We start from the raw sequence: 22,463 nt of genomic DNA, 5'->3' as shown, positions 1-22,463 counted from the left end.
TTGATAATGACTATCTATGACAATTTTTCAAAAAAGTTTTTTTTTTTTAAATGCATTGCACTGCCCCTACACAACTGACATTATCCATGCAGGCCAGTGTAAACAATCCCTTATAAACAGTTTTCATGTAGACTGTGCTAAAGCAGCCTGCTGGTCTAAACAGATCACTCATGTCCCTGAGTACTGTTTTACAGGGGGTTGCTAGACACACATCAAACTCAAATACTTGCACAAGTTGCATTTACATTCATGATTTATCAGTGAATACAAATCAATAGTTATGTGCATCTTTTATATTTACCTGGAGTTCACCTTTAATGCTCATTTATTAGCATCTGACACCTTGTCTGGGCGCAAGGCACGTCGTCATCCTTCTACCACCAAGCGGTCAGATCATCATAAAGCTCAAGCAAAACGGAAAGCTGGAAGTGAGGAAAGTGGATCCAAAGCACATTCCTCTGCAACAGGTAAGCCTGGCTGAACACAGGAGAGGTTAGAAAGACTAGGTTATTTGTAAAAACACAATAGTGAAATGAGGTAGACACTTCATAAGCACAGCTCTGGTCTGGGGTCTTTCACAGCATGCACGTACGACTAGTGGTCTGACAGTCACAAATGTATAGGACAACCTTGTATGGGTAAATGTATTGATGTGATCATGAATTTCTGTATGGGATATATCTTTTTTTTTTACTGTATTACTCTCACTTCAGTACAATGTGCATCAAGTCTGGACGGTTTGTGTTGTGATGTATCGGAAATAAAGAATTGAAAGAATGTGGTGTTCAAGTGGTTGTCAAGGCTGAAGGTTTTTTTAATGTTCACGAATTCTACGCACGAAGGTGAAAAAACCTTCTGTGTGCTGCCCCAGCCCCCCCTAATACTCACCTGAGCCCCCTCTCAATCCAGCTATATGCACTGGAGCCTAGGCTGTCCCAGGTCTCTCTCTCCTCATTGGCTGAGATACAGCTGCTGGCAATCACAGCGAATGAGGAGGGGGCAGGGGCAGGACCAAGCCATGGCTCTATGTGTCTTATGGACACATACAGCAGGACTCAGGAGCAAGCACGCATCAGTGCCCCCAGAGCAAGTGTCTTGCTATTGGGGGCACTGGTCAAGGAGGAGGAGCCAGTAGCACTGGTGGGGGAGCCGAAAAGAAGAGGAACAGGGCTGCTCTGTGCAAAACCACTGCACAGAGAATGTATGTATGACATGTTTGTTATTTAATCAAAATAAAAAATCAAACCTTTATTATCACTTTAAGCACAGCATTATTTTTAAAATAATACTCCTGAATTTAGGCAAGGTGAATTTGTTTTTTATCAGGAGTAGTTTGAAACTTTACTTGATTTTCTGACCTTGTTGTATGTGCACTAGAGAAAAAGCGCTGGGATTCAGAATTTGAACCCCTATGCTTCTTCTCCAATGCCATTAACTAATGCCCAAACCAGCCACGTTCCAGAGTGGCATGGGCTTATCATTGGTTTATTGATTTATTAAATTTTGACTCTAAGTGAATTTAAAGAATATTCTTATATTTAAAAAAATATTCCTTACACATCTACTACTTAATGGCCATGTGATCTATTTTTCATAAAATTCTTTATTACTGTGTTTTTCTGCCTCCTCTTAATGTCCTCTATAAGCTCCTAAACCTTTTCCCCTCCCTTCTGTTTGTTTAGAACAAGCAGTGCACATTAGTTGGGGCCATATGCACTGCTTTATGCACACTACATATCCCATAGTCTATAATACGCAGTCCATCTCGGGACTGAGCAACAGAGGATGGCTACATTCCTACATTCAGTGGGACCAAGGAGAACAAATGTAGCCACCCTTTAACACAAAATCAGATCACAGAAGTCAAAACAAAGCAATCTGGAGAAGGTTGAGAGCAATAGAAGGGACTTTTTAAAGTTAAGAATACATGCTTGAATAGATTTGTTTTCTTTTTAAAGCAGAGTTTAGTGTCACTTTAAGCTCTTTGTGAATACAATATGCCTCATTCAGTGAAAACAATTATTAGTGTGGCAGCAAAGAGATAGGAATACACCGCTGTTTGAGTTTTAGTTGTACAGTTCTAGTCAAGAGACACATGCTGATAAGTGTAGTCATTAGAGTGCTCATGGAGGTTTTATCTAAAGAAGAAACATAAAAGCCTGAATTAAATACTGCTTCTGAATTCCTGATAAGCAACCCTACTTCTGTCCATAGTATATGGAGTATGGTACTGATTGATTACTCTTTATGTCAACCAGGAACACCATCCAAATCAAAGTTTCCTCGTAAATTGGAAAAAAATGACAAGATGGGGTTATCAGAGCTATTCCCAGCACAATGTAAGTTACATGAACCACTACGTAGACAGCTTTGCTTAACTTCAGATGTCATACACAAGGCAAAAAAAATATGAAGAATAAAAATTGAACTATATAAAGAATAAATAAAAGGAAAACTGGTTATAAACTAATCAGTGTTGCCATAGAGTGCTCCTACCAAACACTCCTTCAGGGGTGTAGTAGATACCTGGTAAGCGGGTGTGATTAGGTAGAAATGTACTGGAGGTATGGCATCCTTTTTCTGCACGCATACTTTTTACCTCCATGTCCCTTACTGGACAATGGGGTTGATTTACTACAGGAAAAGAAGTGGAAATTGCAGTTTAATGTTTCTAAATGTAAAATGATGCACCTATGGAAAAAGAATCCCTTGAGAGAGTACAACATTGGGGGTACAGTGTTGGCCAGCACTTCAGAGGAAAAGGACATGGGGGTACTTATTTCAGATAATTGCAAAATGAGCAAACAGTATGACCAGCCAGTGGGGAAAGCAAATAGAATTCTGGGATGCATCACTATAGGGGTCACCAGCAGAAGGAAAGAGGTTCTGATTCCCCTATATAAATCTTTAGTTAGACCTCATTTACAATGCTGTGTCCAGTTCTGGAGACCTCACTTACAAAAAAATATTGATAAGATCCAGAGAAGGGTAACAAAAATGGTGAAATGTCTGTAGGATAAATTTATCAAGAGAGACTTTAGGAACCTAACATGTACAGTTTGGAGAAAAGAAGGGAAAGAGGAGACATGATCGAAACCATTACATAAAAAAGGGGGTGAATAAGGTTCAGGAGGGCAGTATTTACCAAAATGACCTTACAATAACTGGAGGAAAGTTCAAAACTAATCTCAGAAAGTATTATTTTACTAAAAGAATAATTTAGTAGCTAACTGTAGAGGGCAGCAGATCACTACTCAAGCAAACATACTTTTTTTTTATTTCCAATGCATGTGATTCTTTACAAATTTAAATTTCCCCATATTCACTGAGCTCTGTGGAAAAGTACCTTGCAAAGTGAACAACCTATTTGCCTTTAGTAGATCAACCCCAATGCCTCTAGTTTCTTTTCCTCTATTTATTATATGGGAGTCCCAGTGCTGAATGTCACATGCTCACAGCCTGACCTAAAATAAATACTGGGACAGAAACTTCTTTTAAGCAAACCTTAAAGCGATTGTAAACCCTCACCTTGTAAAAAAAAACCATTCAGGTTATAATAGAATTAAAGGCAACACATTTTCATAAGAGCTAGGGAAGGAGAAACAGCAGCACAAGGATCTTCCCAGTGAATGACTGTGCAATTTGGGGGGGGGGGTCAGGACAAGCCTGATCATTTAAGCATTGGAGGAGAGCAGATAGAGAGTTTCCAGCATAGGTATAGAACTGACGACTGTGTTCTCCTGCTAAATGTGGTGGGTTTTTAAAAGGAAAGCATAGGGACTGGCAGGAACATCAGATATTTCACAAAGGTAGCAATACAAAGAGAACAGGATACTTTTTTATACAAGTACATAAGTACATGGTACAGCAGGTACTTATCAGGAATATGAAATGTTGTCTTACATATTCTTTAAGTCAGATGCCAGCAGAAAGTGATGATATGGCTCTGCCCTCTCTCTGGCCAACTGTAGATTTTCAAATCTATATTCCAATGTTACTTCTCTTCACCAAGTCAGATATTGGTAGTGTGGGCACTAACTGGTTAAAGTCATATTACCACTAGTGCCATTTTATTTTGTAGAGCACCATATAAAGTCATATGACATGATGTGGTTTAGAAGTCATGTGACTGCCAGCATAATTTTTTCATGTAATTGGGGGGGGGGGGGGGATAATCAGGAATAGATATGGTTTGTTTTTAGTATTTTTTATTTTTTCATACATTCATTTTTTAATCTCTCATTTTCATTCCTGTAAATTTGACTTTTGGGTCATGATATCCATAGATCCTTCAAAAATCCCAACTTCATTGAATGGAGGTGAAGGGAAGCCAGTTGTTCTCACTATCAGCAAACCAGCAATGGACAAGAAGGCTAACACAGGTAACTTCAACAGCATTCTGACTATTTATTTATTTGGTTGAATTAACTACATAAACGAGTAGTGAGGGAAAAACAAGCAGTTGTTTTTCAACTGATCTATTCCAATTAAGAAACAACTAAATAAATGAATGTTTAACAAAATTAAAGTATTATGTTGTCCTCTGTAGTATAAATTACTACTAATAATAGTAACACTAATACAAATAATATATAATAGCTTTAAAATTAATTGTCAAAAGTAAGTTTAGTGTGATTGTAGGTGTCTATGTATAAAACATTTACTGCATGAATGTCAGAATCATTTTGTGGTTTTGAATAAATTATCTCCTGTATCATCAGCTTCATCTTGTGACCAAAATGTGGCATATTTTCTGAGGTTTTTCAGAAAATCATACTGCATTTTGCCCACTAAATGGAGCTGATGATGATGAGTTAGTCTGTTTAAAAAAGCGGTGAAGTTTAGTTCAGCTTGCTCAAATGTTTCTTCCAGGACCGTAAAAAGGTAAAAAAAAACTCTTGCCTAATTATCCCATGGCAAAGGAGGCATTTTATACAGCTCTTGGTTTCTGGCACTATGATGCAGTCTGTCAATATCATTAACCCAGCTATGTTTATTCCCTAATATAACATAGTTTTATAACTTGATAATCCTACCTGTAGATTTGTTTTTTTACACTCCCTGTAATGGGCCAAGCTGTCCAGCTAAAGTGACAGTTACAGGGTTGGGACTAACCCTTTAACCTTGGAGGGGTGCTTACAAAGTTCACTTTTTATTCATATGGTTTAAACTTTTTTTTCCAAAAGAAAAGAACAGTTTCTGTAAGTCCCCGGTCACATCGGTGCGACTTGTCATGCTATTGATAGTTTCATATTGCATACAAGTCGCACCAATGTGACCAGGGACCAGTGTGATCGAAAGCTAAATGCTTAAAAAGTATTAGCTAGATTTTTTTGTTATTTGTCACTTATTTTAGGTCTATCTAAAACTATAAATCCTAAACTCATATAGATATCGATACATGTCCATCTAAAATTACCCAGTCTCAGAGTACAGCTGAGCCAGGGATGAGCTAAGGCAGAGGCATAAGAGGCATTCACCTTGGGCACCATGCTGCAGGGTGCGCAGATAGGATGGAAGCCTCTGCTACCTTTACATTGCCCAACCCTGGCTTGCACTGTGTAGACCTGATCTGTAAATCTCAGCAGCTTTCTCTGTGACTAGTGGCTTTCTGCTGTCAGTGTGACAGCCGCGCACTCTGTAAACAGAGAACAGTGCCTGGCTGTCAAGGAGCTCCGATAGCTACACAGAGAGAGCCTTTTTTCATATTTATTGAGGGACAACATGGCACAGCAAGGATTCAGTCCAGCACACAGGGCAGTAATCCAGGTACAGCAGGGTAGACAGGGCAGAGGTCCTTTATAGGCCCATAATGGGTCCTCAAAGGGCTGAGTCTCCTGGCCTCATCTTCAGGACCACACAGGTAGCAGTTGTGTGGGGAGTAGAGATGTGGCAAGGAGAAATAGTCCATGGAGTAGCAATGTGGAATCACAAGGGGGAAATAGTCCACAGGGCAGTAGGCACAGACAATACTGAACTACGAGTCTCAGCAGTCCTAGTGTCCAGAAAGTAGCACACATCCCATGTGGGCAGCAGTCCTAAACACCTAGTCTGCTTCCATTGGAACCTCCAGATATATGTTCTTCAGTTCATAACCGAGAGAGCTCTGAAAAGTCTGACACTTTTCTTTTACAATGGATTTTATTGTAGAAAAGACAACATCAGAGAAACAGTCATAAACAAGATCACTGAACAAAAAAAATGAGACATGCAAGTTTTCTGATGAATAGTACCATGAATGCACTGAAGTATAAACAAGAAAACAAGCTGAGTACACAAGCGCAGTATATAAGGAGGTAAAATAAAACATGTTAATTTGCAAGAATGGCAGGCAATTTGAAACCAATGAATTAGTAAACATAGAGCCAAGATTATCACAAAGTCCTCAAACAGCGGGCAGGAGAAAAAAAAAAACATGAAGCCTCACTGAGTGTACATTGATATTCCCCACCCAGGACTCCCTAGGAAGTCCGACAGGTAGATACAATATTGCTGGTACTGTTCTTAGAGAAAGAAGTCACAATCAGCACAAATATCATGAAAACTGATAGAACAGAGAAGAGAAAAGGAGGAAGGAAGGAAGAAAAGACAAAAGACAAAGAAAGGGCTCCAGGGGGTCACGACAGAAAAAAAAACATCTTATATTGACAAAAGGGACTGGTCAAATCTAGACGGTTGGGCTATATCAAGCCAGGGGTGCCAGATCTGCAGAAACTTTGTGTGAGTGTCTAACAGCATAGCCGTCAGTTTCTCACTAACCATTATAAAATTAATCCGTTTTTTTACTGCGCCAAAGCTGAGGAGGGGGGTCTTCCAAGCCTTCGCGACCGTTAATTTGGTAGCCATGAATAGATGTGATGCCAGCTGCCGCTCAGGACGAAGCAGACCCAATAATGGTTTAAATAATAGCTCCTTGTATGGGTTGCGCTTAATGTTTGTGTGAAACATATTGCGGAGAAGGGCATATACCCTAATCCATAATCTGCAAACCTTAGGGCAAGTCCACCAAATATGGGCAATGGTACCTATTTGTTGGCAGCCCCGAAAGTAAGTTGGGGGGTATGCAGGAATAAAACGAACCAGACAGGAAGGCAGGCATGTAATACCATCTATAAAGGACCTTATAGCCATTTTCTAAAACAACAACATTCCTAGAACATTTAGACAATGCCTGGGTCATGATCCTCCAAGTCTGACACTTTTCTGACATCATAGGGATATTATATTGTACTTTGAATTCAGAATGTTGCACTCAATTAGCGGTGCCGAGGTGTCTGGCTTTCTCCAAGGTACTGGATACAATGACAGTCTGTGGCACCTGCTGAGAGGAGCCTCACCTACTCCCCTGTGTGGGCAAAGGAACTTACAGATCAATTATGCAGATAAGCTGACTTCTTTACACCTGGTCTCTGCATTAGAGATTGTTGCTTTCCCACAAAAAAAAAAAAATCTCATATTTCTTAAATATGTGTCAATTTGTGTTTTCAGTTCCAAATTGACCACTTAAGCTGCAGAAGGTTTTACCACCTTCATGAGCAGACCATTTTGTGCTATTTGGCACTGCAGTACTTTAACTGTCAGTTGTGTGGTCAGGCAACACTATATGCAAATTATATTTATATTTTTATTCACACAAATAGAGCTTTCTTTTGGTGGTATTCGATCAGCACTGACAACTGACAAACAAAAAAAGGACAAACAATTTAAAAAAAACAAAACGATATTCTGTACTTTCTGTTATAAAACATATGTATTAAAAAATTAAATTTGTTCATACATTTAGGCCAGAATGTATTAAGAGTATATTAATTGGTTTTTTGTGTGAAAGTTCTAGTGTCAACAAACTATGGTATATACAAAGGGTGTTCAAGTCAAATCGGGACCTTTCAGTTTAAATATTAAAAGAACACATTTCAAAGAGTGGAAACTGCATTTATTTTTCTACATACTCCCCTGCTACATGTATACACTTATCCCAGCATGTAACTAATGGCTGGAAAACTTTGGCATAGAAAGATTTGTCAGTACTCCTGACCCATCCTAGGACAGCCTGCTTCACTTAGTCATCGTGTTCACCGTTCCCACAGAAAGATTCCTCTCTTATGCAGTTTCACGACAGGTTATGCATTCATTATCCAGGATCAGGTGCTCCACGTGCTGAATGTTCACAGGAATGACTGCTGTAGGCTGGGAACCACCACAACCGGATTTGTCACTGACAGACGTACGTCCATTTTTTAAATGTTTACACCAGCCTTTCTCAACCAGGATGCCTTCTGGGTTCTCTAGGGGTGCATTGACAAAATGCATACAAATTGCCCCAAATTGCGAGGAGGGGATCAAGCCTGCCTTTTTGTTACACAAAACCATAGTTTTTCACTGTGCAACATTACAACGTTGGGCACTATGTGGTCCGGCCACCAGCATCCTAACAATTGCTGATGTCATCAGTTTATAAGGAGGACATCTGGCACCTGCACAGCATACTTGTTTGATCCCACGCTCACCTCTATCAGCACTGGGGTCATAATAGCTGTATGGTGGAGAGAAAATGAGGTAGAATAAATGCAGGAATACTAGTCAGTACCAGTGTGCAAAAGTGTATTTGCTTTGAAAGAATAAATTATTTCTAATGTCGGGTGCTCTACGTGTGTGGATGCTGCTGCAATATGTAAAACTATTAGGGGTGCCTTGAAAATTGTGCATAATTTTAAAGGGTACCTTGACCAGAAAAAGGTTGAGAAACACTGGTTTACACTATTCAAATGTCTTACTGCTGCTGAGTGTCTCGTTACCGTACTGTGCTTGAAGTGTTCTGTAGATATCTGCGGGTTTTACAACTTCGTTCACAAGAAACTTCATCACCACATGCTGTTCCATGCAGGCACTAACACTGTTGTCTGCCATCTTGATTAATAGTCTCTGGACTGGCCTGCGACTAATGCGCTGCCTATTAGTAATAGGACACACTTGCCACTTTACACTGCGTGTAGAACCATCAAGCTAGCATCCCTTTTTATACCTGAAAAATTCAAAGTCCCTGTTTAACTTGAACACCAGATTAATCTTAATTTACTGATGGTCTATCTCATTTATAGAGAGCTAGGACTGTACAATTACCACCCAAATTACCTCTTTTATGAAAAGTAGACAGTCTGAGGCATTTAAGAGGCATGGCAAGTTTTTAAAGTTGTAATTAAATGATAAAATTAAATATTTTTTTTTACATACTCACCAGTGCAGTACAGTGTGATCAAATGATATGGTGGTGATCAGGGACACTAACTGGTGAGAGTATGTAAAAAAAACAAACAAAAAAAAAACCCTAACAAAAAGGTTTTAATAATCTTGTATTCAATTGTTAAGATTGTTTTAAACATTTTTAAAACTTTTTTTACTACTATAGCTCACTATAAGAAACACAGCTGTTATGAATGAAACAGCTTTGTTGACATTGTGATCATGTGATTGCATAGCGATCACATGATCCCCCAGCTGATCCTGGGGACACAGCGTTTGCAGGAGCGGCACACTGCATGCCCCAGGGGGGGTGCGAGTGCACATGTGCTAAGTGACACATGGGTACATCACTTAGCCTGTATCTATTGCCTGCCAGCAGTATACAGTTGCAAGAAAAAGTATGTGAACCCCTTGGGATTACATGGAGTTTTGCATGAATTGGGCATAAAATGTGCTCTGAACATCATCTAAGTCAAAACAATAGAAGAACACAGTCTGCTGAACATAATACTACACAAACATTAGATGTTGCCATGGTTTAATTGCACATAACATGTAAATATTCACAGTGCAGGGAGGAAAAAGTATATGAGGTCCTAGCTTAATGACTTCTCCCAGAGCTAATTGGAGCCAGGAGTGAGCCAACCTTGACTCCAATCAGTGTGATGATATTGGATGTGTTGCTGACAGCTGTCCTGCCCTTAAAAAACACACACCTGTTTTGGGTTTACTGGTTTCAAGAAGCACTGTCTGATGTGAACCATGCCTCGCAGAAAAGAGCTCTCAGAAGACCTACGATCAAGAATTGTTGACTTGCATGAAGCTGGAAAGGGTTACAAAAGTATCTCCAAAACCCTTGATGTTCATGTGTCCACGGTAAGACAGACTGTCTACAAATGGAGAAAGTTTAGCACTGTTGCTACTCTCCCTAGGCGTGGTCGTCCTGTAAAAATGACTGCAAGAGCACAGCGCAGTATGCTGCATGAGGTAAAGAAGAATCCCAGAGTGTCAGCTAAAGACCTACAGATATCTCTGGCACATGCTAACATTTTTGTTGACACATCTACAATAAGGAAAACATTAAACAAGAATGGAGGACATGGGAGGACACCACGGAGGAAGCCATTGCTGTCCAAAAAGAATATTGCAGCACGTTTGAAGTTTGCAAAAGAGCACCTGGATGTTCCACAGCACTACTGGCAAAATATACTGTGGACAGATGAAACCAAGATTGAGTTGTTTGGGAAGAACACACAACACTATGTGTGGAGAAAAAAAGGCACAGCACACCAACATCAAAACCTCATCCCCACTGTAAAACATGGCGGAGGGAGCATCATGGTTTGGGGCTGCTTTGCTGCCTCAGGGCCTGGACGGATTGTTGTCATTGATGGGAAAATGAATTCCAGAGTTTATCAAGACATTTTGCAGGAAAATGTACGACCATCTGTCCGCCAACTGAAGCTCCGCAGAGGATGGGTGATGCAACAGGACAATGACCCAAAGCATACAAGTAATTCAACAAAACAATGGCTGCAACAGCACAGAATACGCCTTCTGGAGTGGCCCAGTCAGAGTCCTGACCTCAACTCGAGTGAAATGCTGTGGCATGACCTTAAGAGAGCGATTCACACCAGACATCCCAAGAATATTGCTACACTGAAACAGTTTTGTGAAGAGGAGTGGTCCAAAATTACTCCAGATCGTTGTGCAGGTCTGATCTGCAACTACAGGCAACGTTTGGTTGAGGTTATTGCTGCCAAAGGAGGGTCAACCAGTTATTAAGTCCAAAGGTTCACATACTTTTTCCTCCCTGCACTGTGAATGTTTACATGTTATGTGCAATTAAACCATGGCAACACCTAATGTTTGTGTAGTATTATGTTCAGCAGACTGTGTTCTTCTATTGTTGTGACGTAGATGACGTTCAGAGCACATTTTATGCCCAATTCATGCAAAACTCCACGTAATCCCAAGGGGTTCACATACTTTTTCTTGAAACTGTATGTCCTGCAGGCGGTTGGCACCTGTTTAAACTTGTGGGAGGGGTAATGTGGGGCATTTTTTCATCATCACCATGTGTCACAGGAGCTTGTCCTGTGTCAGGAAAACAACGCTGCTGTACAATCTCACTGCACAACGAAAAATGGTGTCAAATTGTTAAAGGAAGTGGAACAATTATGGATCTGCTGCCAGGATCAAATGGTAACAAAACTGTAGCACCTCCTAGATAGTTTTACTAAATAATAGAAAAATTTAGTTTTTGGGTGGGTGGTAGTCAGCCAAGTTTTGATTTGTATAGTTGTGCATATGTTTTCTCCCTAAGCTCAGTGGAGTTATGATCTTTCACTGTTGCCAGTAGATATCGCTGCACCGCTGGCTATAGAATGAGGCTTTTCTGCCAGTGAGTGATGAATATTCATATTTCATCAAGCCATCCCAGTAAGAGCTTTAGATCACTGGAGCTTGATGGCGTACTGTATAAATATTTGGAAGGCCAAGTGTTTACTCTCTTGCCTCAAGCCGAGACCAGAGACGTTACTGCTGAACTATCTATACTGCTGGGCCCAGAAACCTGTTAGGGGTATACACCCCTACACATCTGGCCTAGGCAATTCACCAGCTGGGAAAGCTGCCATCTCTGAAGGCCTTGCTGGTGATCTACATTGATACTTATCACTGTCCCAACTGTGACAGAGCCAGGGGGGGTCCCAAACCTGCAGCTACAAAGACACCCTTGAGACTTCACCCTTGAGGATCCAGTCTACTTGCTACCAGAATGCAATAGAAAGCTAAATCTGGGCAGCTATTTGGTGGCGTCGTGATTAAAAGAGTGTTTATTGATCCAGTTGATGATGGTGCTGTAAGGATATTGTGACGTAATGCCTGTTACTCAGATTGGGTGATTCCGCCAGAGAATTGCTTCCTCGCCACTGGGACACAGGACCAAAGTATTATAACTGGGCATTGCACCCAAGACTAAACAAGATTAGCTTAGATGCCAAACTGGAACTCTTTATTGAACAGAAAAAAAAGATTTTTATACACTCCAGAAATAGCGCAGTGCCCCCCACATCAACAATTAATTCAATTATTACACATAAACATCCCACACTGATTAGATAAGAGCTTGATCATATTATCCTAAACAGTGTAAACATTAAACAGTACAGCTAACAGTGATCTAATTAACAGTAAGCTAATCAACAGCCAAGCACCCCAACAATGCTTTAATTAATCAGGGAGGCCACCTCAGACAGACTAGCAACAAACCCACCCCTGAATACACAAAGTATATTACACATGCTGTCTTTCAGGTGTTTGCTTGCACTTGTATAATCTATTCATCATGAAACAAAACTCATACAATATTCCAACAGTCTGAAAAGTGGAATTAATTTATCTTCATAGATTTCTTGAGGGAGATTGTTGATAAATATTTATGTCCCAAAAAAGGAGCTTCTCCAACCCAGTCCGCATGTGGGCCACCATATTTCCTATGACCATAAACCTGTACAAGATTAATATTGCATCTTTCCATCCACTCCGGAAGGGAAGATTTATTGTCTTTATGCAGAGAATGAATCCAAGTCTCGCTCCCTGCATTCATCACGTTGTTGTCCATCATTAGGGAATGATCTGCTCTCTCCATGGTCACAATCAGTGGGTAGAAGGCTAGCCCCTAGTCCCCTCCAAAAGCACCTGTTCCGGTTGGGTCTGTCACATTTCTCCCCTCTCAAAAGTCGACTAGTCAGGTTCCAGACCTCCACCTGTTGACATGCATTAGGTGGGCAAAGTGAACCCACATTTTTGGTCTACACAATCTCCATTCTTGGCTGCAGGAAAGAGTTGCCATCGATAGGCGAGGAGCAGAGGTCATGGACCCTCTGTCTGGCTGCCAGTGCTTCAGCTGGTAGGTTTTTACCAATCTGGGACTTGTCTGCTGCTGGAGAGAGGGGCCGACTGCCACAGCTCCCTAGAGCTGTGAAGACATGGTAGGTGCTGGACAAAGGCCAGCGGTGCTCTGCCCTGTTACCAGTGCTTCAGCTGGGGACCCCAGATCCTCTGCTCTGGCTTACTGTTGGGCAGGGAGGACAGCTGCCCCCTCTCCCAGACTGTGGACTTGCTGCTGGGGAGGGAGAACAACCTCCTCCCCTCCCTTGTTCTTGAACTGCTGCTGGGGAGATGAGATGGCTGCTCGATCTCCCATATGCTCATCCAGTTGCTGGGATGACATTTTTCCGGTACTGTCTCCCAGGTGCACAGATCCTTGCTGGGAAGGGAAAACAGTTTCCTCCTCTCTAGCTGACTGTTGGGGAGCGAGGATGACCACCTCCTCTCCTGGAATGTTGAACTACTGTTAAGGAGATGAGCCAGCTGCTAAATCTTCTGGACTCTCTGAACTGCCACTGGGGAGAGAGGACAACCACCTCCTCTCCTGGACTGTGGATCTGCTGCTGGGGAGAGGAGTCCCCAGGAGAGGCACAGTGAATATGCTTTTATCATGTTTAGTCATCATCCATCAGTGGCCCTTTTGGGGGTACTACTAAAAAACTATGATGCAAGTGAGGCTTATAAATGAAATTGGTGGATAAATACTAGTAAAAGACTGCACCATACGTGTAATTTAGTATTTTACTCAAAATTCCACCTTAAACAGAGTACTAAAAATTGTGTAAGGTCTGGTCTGCTCCCTCTTCAGCTGCTGGACAGATTTTTACCAAAGATCTTGCACTACAGACACCTATGGATCTTTATGGTTATCTTCTAGAGTTTATGTTGAAACTGTTTTATTGAGTTTTTAAACAGTACAGAGCACAACCTTAAGGGTACATGTCCATTTAATTGTTTTTTTCTTTTTTTTATGTAAATCTTTTATTAAACTTTTTTTTCCCATTACAAAAACACAGCAAAATAACATTTACATCCAAAATACAAACATTCCCCTAAATTTTGCAATCCCACCTCCCTGCTACCCCCCCCCCCCTCCCCCACACCCCCTAACGATTTATCCCGGTCCATATAGCTCTTCCTTTATCTTTCCAACTTTCCATTCCATACCTATGATCTCTCTCCTCAATCCTTGCTTCCAACTCTTAATTAAGTGTTCTTGTATGGCAAGACCACTTACTGTTATCTCACAGATATATTCTTATTATAGCCAAATTTACCACCCTAACTCCTCCCACAGTTTTTACACAACATAGACAGTAATATACCGAAACGTGCGGATTGCTCCCAATTGGTGTGCTATTAGTTTATGGAACGTTTCACCGAATGGTTAACAAATATTGGCGTTTTTGTGTTGAAATTGGTCCCGTAAGGAATGAATGGCGGAATGTTTAAAAGCTAGAGTGTGAGCTGAAAAATCAGGACATTATTTCTAAATTAATAACTCCCTCATTTTCAAGCTCACCTACACAAATCTTATATCAAAATGTTCAGCTATCCCTGCTGCCACTAAAAGTATCCACAGCTAAGCCATAGTCCTGATAGTTTTCACAATATGACCATTTGTTTGCAACTCACACCACCCATTGACATTCATTGAAACTCCACTCTAGGCACCTCAAATTTGAAGGGCAATTTCTAAACTGCAACTGTGCCTTCATTTTTAATATTTTAGAAACATACTATGCATCAAAATGTAGGTCTGGGTCTTGTGATTCTCACAATATAAAGCTCTTCACTGTAGGATTTATAGTTTTTAAAACTACGACCATTTGAAGATGCCAGTGAAGTGAGCAATTTGGAGCAGTTTGTTTTTAACCGCTCTTATTTGCCCTATTTGAAATCTAATTTTGAATTCGTGACAGTTTGGCCGACTTCTGGTTAAAGGTTTGGAAATAAGTTTACAGTAGAGAGTATTTGAGGTGATAATGCTGCTAATGTTTTTATAAATGTATGTTTTAATGTAACTGTGAAGCACTTTGGACAACAAAATTGCAATTAAATGTGCTATATAAATAATTAAAAGTTGAAATGCATTTCTCACTCTATCAAGCTTGCCATGTGCACTTTTTAAATTTGATCAATCATTGGTTAGTGTAATGTTTACTATCTTTACTCACTCCAAACACTCCACACAGTTACTCTGCCCACTCCATAAAGTTACTCTGCCCAGTCCAACCTTTTCAGTTACTCCAGCCACTCCAACCACACAACAGTTACTCAAGCCACTCCACCCAGTTACTCTGCCCACTCCAGTTGTAGACTACTGGTGGAGGCAAGACTACTTTACACAATTTACCCAGAAATTGTAGCTTTTCTAGTTTTTCTTACTATTCTTTCCCTCCAACCTTTCTTTTCCCTTCTCCTATTCCTGCTACTGCCTTACAAAACATTCCCTTTATTCTCCTACCTCCAATCAGATCCCTAGGCCTCCCACTACTTCCATATATTTTCCAGATGCCTTGAAGTCAGACCATCTTCCTCAATCCTTTCTAAATTAACCCATATTACCTTTGTCTATATGGTATAATTCCTCCATCCTATTTATATATTCCACCCTGTCTAACAGTCCCTCATTGTTGGAGGCTCCTGTACCTGCCAAAATTTTGGAATAAGCCCTTTAGCCGCACTGCTTAGGTGGTAAAATACACAATTTATATACTGCTTCACTAGTGCTTCTGTCCTATAAAACAAACACTCCCACAGATCCTTCTGTATAGTTGTCCCCAAAATCTCTTGTATGAACTGGATTACATCTTGCCAAAACCCCTGTATTTTTGGACAATCCCACCATATATGTGCCATTGTTCCCTTTGATATACATCCCCTCCAGCATAATGGTGAGACTTCTACTCATTGTTTATATACAACACTCTGTGTCAAATAACACCTCGTTAAACATGTATAATTCATTTCAACCATGTTCATGTTAATCAACCAATGTGTTAATTTAAAAATTTTATTTTTCTGTGATTCATTCATTTTTGTTCCCAGTTCCCTTTCCCATTTCTGAACAGTGTATTACAGAGGACCGTGTATATGAGAAACAGGTGAAAAATATTAAGTCCATTGTGAGAGGTATATAATATAGTAAAGGTGAAAGAGAGAGAAAACAGAAAAAAATAAATAAATAGATGGGGGGGAGAGGGGACAAGAGGGGAAAGATAAGGGAGAGGCGGATGCTACCTACCATATTTTCCGGCGTATAAAACGACTTTTTGACCCTTGAAAATCTTCTCAAAAGTCGGGGGTCGTCTTATACGCTGGTATACGTCAGGGCGGCACTTTTTAGGGGGATGGCGTGGTGCTGCCGCCGTCCCCCCCTTCCGACGGAAGGGACACTAAGTACAGGGGTGGGCAGAGGGCTGCTGTCTCTTACCTGGCTCCCACGACGATCCATCCAGGAAGCGCTGCTGATTCAGTCACTACAGCCACTCCCTCACTCCTGCCGCTCGGCTCCACCTCCTCACCGGTGATTTGCCGCCAGAACTGTAGCTCAGGAAAGGCACACAGGCGGCCAATCATGGGCAAGGAGGCGGAGCTGAGCGGACACGCGAAAATTGAGTGAGGGAGCAGCCGGTAAGTGTGCAGTGCAGAGGTGCTGCTGCAACCACATATGCTGGCTGCAGCAGCACCCTACTGGAACAGGGGTCAGCAAGTGTCATTGGTGTCAGTGGGAGGAATAGTGTCCCATCATTGGTGTCACTGACACCAATGATGGGGCACTATTCCTCCCACTGACATCAACGATGGGGCACTTTTCCTCTCACTGACACCAACGATGGGGCACTATTCCTCCCACTGACACCAATGATGGGGCACTATTCCTCCCACTGACACCAACGATGGGGCACTATTCCTCCCCCCACTGACACCAACAATGGGGCACTATTCCTCTCCCCACTGACGGGGTACTATTCCTCCCACTGACACCGATGATGGGGTGCTATTCATCCCACTGACACCAATGATGGGGCACGATTCTTCCCACTGACACCAATAATGGGGTGCTATTCCTCCCACTGACACCAATGATGGGGTGCTGTTCCTCCCACTGACACCAATGATGGGGCACCATTCTTCTCACTGACACCAATGATGGGGTGCTATTCCTCCCACTGACACCAATGATGGGGTGCTGTTCCTCCCACTGACACCAATGATGGGGCACCATTCTTCCCACTGACACCAATGATGGGGTGCTAGTCCTCCCACTGACACCAATGATGGGGCATGATTCGTTGCTCTGACACCAATGATGGAGCACGATTCCTCCAACTGACACCAATGAAGGGGCACGATTCCTCGCTCTGACACCAATGATGGGGCACTATTCCTCGCACACTGACACTAATGATGGGGCACCATCATTGGTGTCAATGGGAGGAATAGTGCCTCATCATTGGTGTCAGTGGGAGGAATAGTGCCCCATCATTGGTGTCAGTGGGAGGAATCGTGCCCCATCATTGGTGTCAGAGCGAGGAATCGTGCCCCATCATTGGAATACCATACCATATTGAAATCAAATCTGATGTTTTTTAATTTTTATTTGGTGTGCATTGGAAGAGGGGTAGTCTTATACGGCGAGTATAGCCCAAACCCTATATTTTAACAGGAAAAGTAGGGGGTCGTCTTATACACCGGAAAATACGGTATATCTGAGAGACCCCAGAAGTAACAACTACAAAGGCCCCAAAATTTGAGGAAAACTGGAAATGTGACCAGATGGTCCACATAGGTTTGTAAGAGTCAGTCTTATTATCCATCCACGCTATCATGCGTTCCAGGGGTTTTGATCCTGTCCATTTCACAAGCCCAATCAGCCAAGAAGAGTGCAGAGGGTTGCTGCTAACGTCTAGCAATAACGGAGTGGGCTGCTGTAAGGAAATGTTGAATTAAGCTTTTCTTGATTTGTCTATAGGACCTTGGCAAATCTTCTAGAATTTAGTATGGGAAAGTCTTGCACCTGTAAGTCCTAATAATTAACACATGTATTGCAAGAAAGCGCAAGAAAACCTGAGTTGTATTTTGGCTTAGTTATCTTCTTTTATTATTTGGTGAAGGCATTTTATCATGTTAAAGGTGCTCATAGACTGGTCGATATCTGGTCAGTTCTATAGGAACCAGCTAAATCTCGAGCAGTGTGTGGCCATCCCTGGCTGACAGAAGTTAATCATTTGCTCGGCTTCTGTAAAAGGGACATGCTGGGAAACTTGTCGATTATGTGCTGCAGCCAGTCAGCTGCAGCTGCAGCTGCTGATCAATCTATTATTATTATTATTATTACACAGTATTTATATAGCGCCAACAGTTTACTCAGCACTGTACATTACAATGGGAGACAATACATGAGACTCCTTGGAGCTTACAATCTAGGAGGGGAGAGTGGTACAGGAGGAAATAGCTGTGGGGGATGGAGTGGTGGGGAGAGCGGAGGAGGTCTACAATCTACAATCTATTCTGATAGTGGTGCTTCCCGCTATCAGAATACAATGTACGGAGGGAAATGCTCCATCCACCTCATTTGTATGAATGGAGGAATCTATTAATTTTTTTTTTTCGTTCAACCCTCTAGCTTTAGTTATCAGTAGAATTAAATTTTTATTCAATATGTAAACATTATTTAATAGTTTCAATTTGCTGTTTTCCTGGGACTGCCCCTGCTCTTGAAGGTTATTTCCTGGGAAGGTCTCAGCCAAGGAAATGGCCCAGGTTTTGAACATTGACTTCTTAAACAATAAAAATTCCTCTTTAACTACATAAGAAATCTGTTATTTGGTAATAAATCCTAAGCTAATAAAGATATTGATACACGTTCAGCATTTTAAATATCAAAATATACACTCAATATAATTCAAACATATAACCATGTCATAAAAAGTATATAGTTCTCCATGTTCCTCATAGGCAATAATATTGTGTCAAAACCTTAGAAACACCTGTTAAATAGTGAAGACGCCACTATGACTATATGTTTTCTAGCTGCAATAAGGGAAATGTTTGTGTGATTTTTATATTTAAAATACACTAATTTTATTGACAATTCAATAAACCACCAGATCTGTCATAGGCTGAAAACATTCTAATACTCAGACAGGACAAGACCAAAGGAAATTGAACTGGAGAGCGTAGATCAGAGCTGCAACCATCCGCTAAAGTTGACCCTTCGTCCAAAACCATCAACTGGTCTTGTAAGCTTTAATATTATATATTATTACATGTTTAGCACAGTGGCTAACTGGTTAGCACTTCCACCTGGCAATACTAGGGTCGTTGGTTCAAATCCCAACCATGGCACTACCTGCCTGGAGTTTGCATGTTCTCCCTGTGCCTGTGTGGGTTTCCTACGGGTACTTCAGTTTCTTCCCACACTCCAAAGACATGCTGGTAGGTTAATCGGATTCTGTATAAAATTGGCCCTAGTATGTGTATGTATCAATGTGAGTTAGGGACCTTAGATTGTATGCCCCTTGAGGGTTAGGGATTGATGTAAATGTACAATATATACATTATGTAAAGTGCTGTGTAAATTGATGGTGCTATATAAGTACCATAAATGAGTTACAAAAAAAATAAAAATTAAGAAAAACTAGTGTGTGTTGATGCTAAGGTCCAAGGATTATCTTTTATATTTAAAAAAAACAAAAAAACTTTTACCCCCGGTTCACATCTATGCGGCCGTGCGGGCCATGTTTTACAAGGGCACAAGAGCACATTCATTTGAATGGACTCCCATGCCCGTGACACACAAGGAAGAAGTCCTTGCACTTCTTTGGAAAACGCAGCCTGCATGGGAACCTTGGTTCCCAGTACGGCTGCGTTCTCCAGTGCGGGTGGCGTGCCATTAGCACTAATGGCACCCGCCCGCGGTTCCGCATTCCTCTGTGTGGGTAGTGCGGCTGCACGGATTTTCGTGCGGATCTGCAGTGGCACCACCCGTACAGATGTGAACCTAGGGTTACAGCTTGAACAAGGAAAGCCTGAAGTGGAAAATGGATTTAAATATGCTCTAAGGCAAAACTCTGCTGTCTAAAAGCATAAAGGTCTGCGCCTTTTTCTCTCCTCTGCTATGGCCAGTGCCATGACCAATCAGTGCAACCCGGAGTAGATGACCCAAACCGGTAATGATAAAGTATGTTTCCCAATGACATCCACTCCGGAGGTGTCTCCCCTTTCCTTTACAACTGTATGTTGAGCAAGAATTCAGTTTTTGAAAGACATCCTTGGGCCATCACATCTGATAAAAGTTGGCATACACATTGGAATTTCTTCCATTCCCAAATCCACAATAAACGGTGTGGACAAATTTCCTGTTAATATTTATTCCAGCAAAGATGTTACAAAACCTTTTTAACAGAATGGGGAAGGGTTAGAACCTCTATCAACTTTTTATCCGTGACATTGTTAGGAAGATTTCCCTTCTATTGTAATATTCAAAGCAAACTCATCCATCCATCCATGTCTCCATGCTTTATTTTGCTGATAAATCACTTTGAAAAACATCCCCTTAGTATTTCTGGTCGTAGCCATCCTAAGTAAAGGCAGATAATTCATATAGCATTTACTTTCTGGAATCCATTTGCCCTTAGCTCAGGCATGTAGGCAGGAGGATGTGTTTGGCTAAGAAAACCCCTCCTAAAGACTTCTGGGATGTATGACATCAGTTCCTCGGCATGGAAAGTAGAAAGTAAGTGAAGAAATGTTAAAAAAAGTTTAACACAAGTAAATATGATATACTTCATTATCTATTTACTAATGCTTGTGGGATAAGGATTAAAAAATGTCACTGTCGATTGAGAGAGTGAACTTTAACCCCCTTCCTGTCCAGGCCAATTTTCAGCTTTTAGGGCTATCACACTTTGAATGACAATTGCTCGGTCATGCAACACTGTACCCATATGAATTTTTTAGCATTTTTTTGAGACAGATACAACTTTATTTTTTTGCTATATAAATGAAAATGTCCAAAAATTTGGAAAAAAAAGTTTTTCTTATAAAACTTTGCAAAAAAAATGATCTTTCTTCATAAATCTTGGCCAAAATGTATTCAGCTATCTTTTTAGTAAAAAAAAATAACCCAAATTAGTTTATAACCAAAATTTATAATTTTTAAAAAACATTTTTAACATTTTTATTTTATTTTTTTATATTATTATTTATGTTTTTTTAACATACCGTCACCCTAGCAGTACAGTGTCATCATGGTGACACTGCACTACTTGTGGGGGGTGATGACAATTTTTTTTTCTTTTTTGACACTGATTGCTTTTACACCCATAAAGGCTGTAAAAGCAATAATTTCCATTTCTCTCTGCCTGCATTCTTGCAGCCATTGAGAAATACTGTGCGAGCTGTGATTGGTCACAGCTTGTCACATGGTACAAGGCTGTTGTGAATAGCCTTGTACCATGTGACCTCTGTGATCATTCAGATTGCACACGTAGTAAGCAATGATGTCAAGAAGTGACATCTTGTTTCCTACTGTTCCTCTGATCACTGATTAGCCAGCAAGTGATCACATGAAACGGGACCTCACACAGAGGTCCCGTACAGCGATCGGTTGACACAGCAGGCACCAGATCGTGGTGCCGCACGCTTCCAGGGAGCGCGCACAGGCAGTGAATGTGGAGGCCGTTTATAAACGGTCACCCGCTCCTGCACTGCTCCCGTCCGGCCTTTGTACATAAACGGCTGGACGGGAGCAGTGCAGGAGCGGGTGACCGTTTATAAACGGCTTCCACATTCACTGCCTGTGCGCGCTCCCTGGAAGCGTGCGGCACAACGATCTGGTGCCCGCTGTGTCAACCGATCGTTGTAAGGGACCTCTGTGTGGTTAAGGTTGCTAGACAGTGCAGGAAGTAGGGGTAAGTCCCTACAACAGAGACCCAGAGGGCAACAAATTTTTGTAGTAGAAAGATTAAGATTAGACTCACTATCAGATTTGTACTGCTGTCTGGTCCTATTTGGGAGATTTTTTCCCCTACTATTTGTCCAGGTGATAGGTGTCATGGGAAATCTCTTATAGCATTTATTCCAGACAGAGGATTATATTAGCTGAAGTAGGGTTTTAAAACTTATTTCTGTATTTCTATTTCTAATCATCTTCTCTGTAAAACCTACGCATTCATCCATGTATCATTCTGTAATACTTATCTTTCGTTATATGGGACACACACATGCAGTGTTATTATATTATATATATATTATGCATGTATGATCTAGACTACAGTTGAGAAATTCTACATAATACTGTTTATCGTTTTGAGGAAGTT

The 22,463-nt window shown here is 41.2% G+C and overlaps 1 protein-coding gene across 1 annotated transcript in view; it reads left to right on the top strand.

Annotated features, from left to right (window-relative positions):
- Positions 1–22,463, top strand: part of LOC149466487 (autoimmune regulator-like) — a 53,180-nt gene that overhangs the window by 3,943 nt on the left and 26,774 nt on the right. Inside the window, exons 4-7 of the mRNA XM_089672381.1 lie at positions 333–467; positions 2,259–2,339; positions 4,287–4,382; positions 19,285–19,382. Coding sequence (XP_089528507.1) covers positions 333–467; positions 2,259–2,339; positions 4,287–4,382; positions 19,285–19,382 — 410 coding nt within the window. The remainder of the gene's footprint in view (positions 1–332; positions 468–2,258; positions 2,340–4,286; positions 4,383–19,284; positions 19,383–22,463) is intronic.

Source organism: Staurois parvus, unplaced genomic scaffold, assembly GCF_062004578.1.
Source record: "Staurois parvus isolate SC_StPar_1 unplaced genomic scaffold, SC_StPar_1.0 ptg000126l, whole genome shotgun sequence".
In the NCBI taxonomy this organism is placed as follows: domain Eukaryota; kingdom Metazoa; phylum Chordata; class Amphibia; order Anura; family Ranidae; genus Staurois; species Staurois parvus.
Note: the sequence above shows the minus strand (reverse complement) of the source record. Positions and strands in the feature narration are given on the sequence as shown.